The sequence below is a fragment of the Parus major genome, chromosome 19 (genome assembly GCF_001522545.3).
Source record: "Parus major isolate Abel chromosome 19, Parus_major1.1, whole genome shotgun sequence".
Classification (NCBI taxonomy): Eukaryota; Metazoa; Chordata; class Aves; order Passeriformes; family Paridae; genus Parus; species Parus major.
Genome location: NC_031787.1, coordinates 726,339 through 727,621, shown reverse-complemented (window position 1 = coordinate 727,621; position 1,283 = coordinate 726,339). Strand labels below are relative to the sequence as shown.

At 46.0% G+C, this 1,283-nt stretch overlaps 1 protein-coding gene across 1 annotated transcript in view; it reads left to right on the top strand.

Moving 5' to 3' along the window:
* The window catches only part of GALNT17 (polypeptide N-acetylgalactosaminyltransferase 17), a 137,251-nt gene that overhangs the window by 121,260 nt on the left and 14,708 nt on the right, over window positions 1-1,283 (top strand). The window contains exon 9 of the mRNA XM_015646930.3: window positions 325-420. Coding sequence (XP_015502416.1) covers window positions 325-420 — 96 coding nt within the window. The remainder of the gene's footprint in view (window positions 1-324; window positions 421-1,283) is intronic.

Here is a 1,283-nt window from a genome sequence, read left to right as displayed (position 1 = left end):
CCCCTTTTATTCCTTAACTCTTCCCCTTTTTATGCCATAACTCTTCCCCTTTTTATGCCATAACTCTGCCCTTTTTATGCCATAATTCTGCCCCTTTTTATGCCATTACTCTGCCCCTTTTTTCCCTTAACTCTGCCCTTTTTTCCCTTAACTCTGCTCTTTTTTCCCTTAACTCTGCCCCTTTTTGTGCCATAACTCTGTCCCTTTTATTCCTTAACTCTTCCCCTTTTTATGCCATAACTCTGCCCCTTTTTCCCTTAACTCTGCCCTTTTTTCCCTTAACTCTGCCCTTTTTTCCCTTAACTCTGCCTTTTTCCCCGGCAGCTGAGGAACAACAAGGCCAAGGACGTGTGTCTGGACCAGGGCCCACAGGAGAACCACACAGCAATCCTGTACCCGTGCCATGGCTGGGGCCCACAGGTGAGGCTGCCACTGCCAGGTGCCACCCCAGGGGACAGCTGGGGCTGTGGCCTTGGCTCCCCAGTGACAAAAACACCTCGGGTACCACAGGGGGTGTTCCCAGCTGCATCCCCATCATCCTGCCAGAGCTGCAAGGAAAAGCCTTGAAAGGAATTGGAAATCTTTGTAAATTGAAAATGATGAAAAGTTGAATTTTTCTGCAATTTGAAACAAAAAAAGAAAAAAAAAGTGAAATTTGTAATTTAAAATAAAATCTTCCAGACAAAGGTAAATAACAACCATGGACACAACCTGAGTATTTCCTTCCCAAGGCCAGGTTGGATGGGAGTTGGAGCACCTGGGCTAGTGGAAGGTTGGAATAATATAATAATATTGATCATAATAATGATCTTTATGATCTGTTCCAACCCAACCCATTGTGGGATTATTTCTCTTTCAGCCAGCAGAATAAACCCAGACTAATGGGGTAAAGAAAACAATTAGTGCTGTGGTAATGAGCCGTTTCAGCTTGGCTGGAATTTGCTTTCCAGCACTCCTTTTGCCTCTCCAAAAGTTTTGGAGCATCTGGGGCCCAGCAGGCTCAAGGAGGTTCATTTTCTGCTGAAAAAATGTTCAGTTCAAGGAGTGGGAAAGCATAAAAATCCTGTTCTCACTCCACAGTCACAGGGATGCCAGAGTTCTCTGAGCCTGAGGAGCTGGGAACCATCTGGGGGTGGAGAGAGTCCCACTCTGGGTTACCTTCAATAAAAATCAGTCCCTGGGGCTGATGGAATCCCTGCTGAGCAGAATCTGCTCTTGCTCAAACACCCCATTCTTCTCTTCAATGGCACCAGCTGCCTTTTGCACTTTGTGGCTGGAAATGT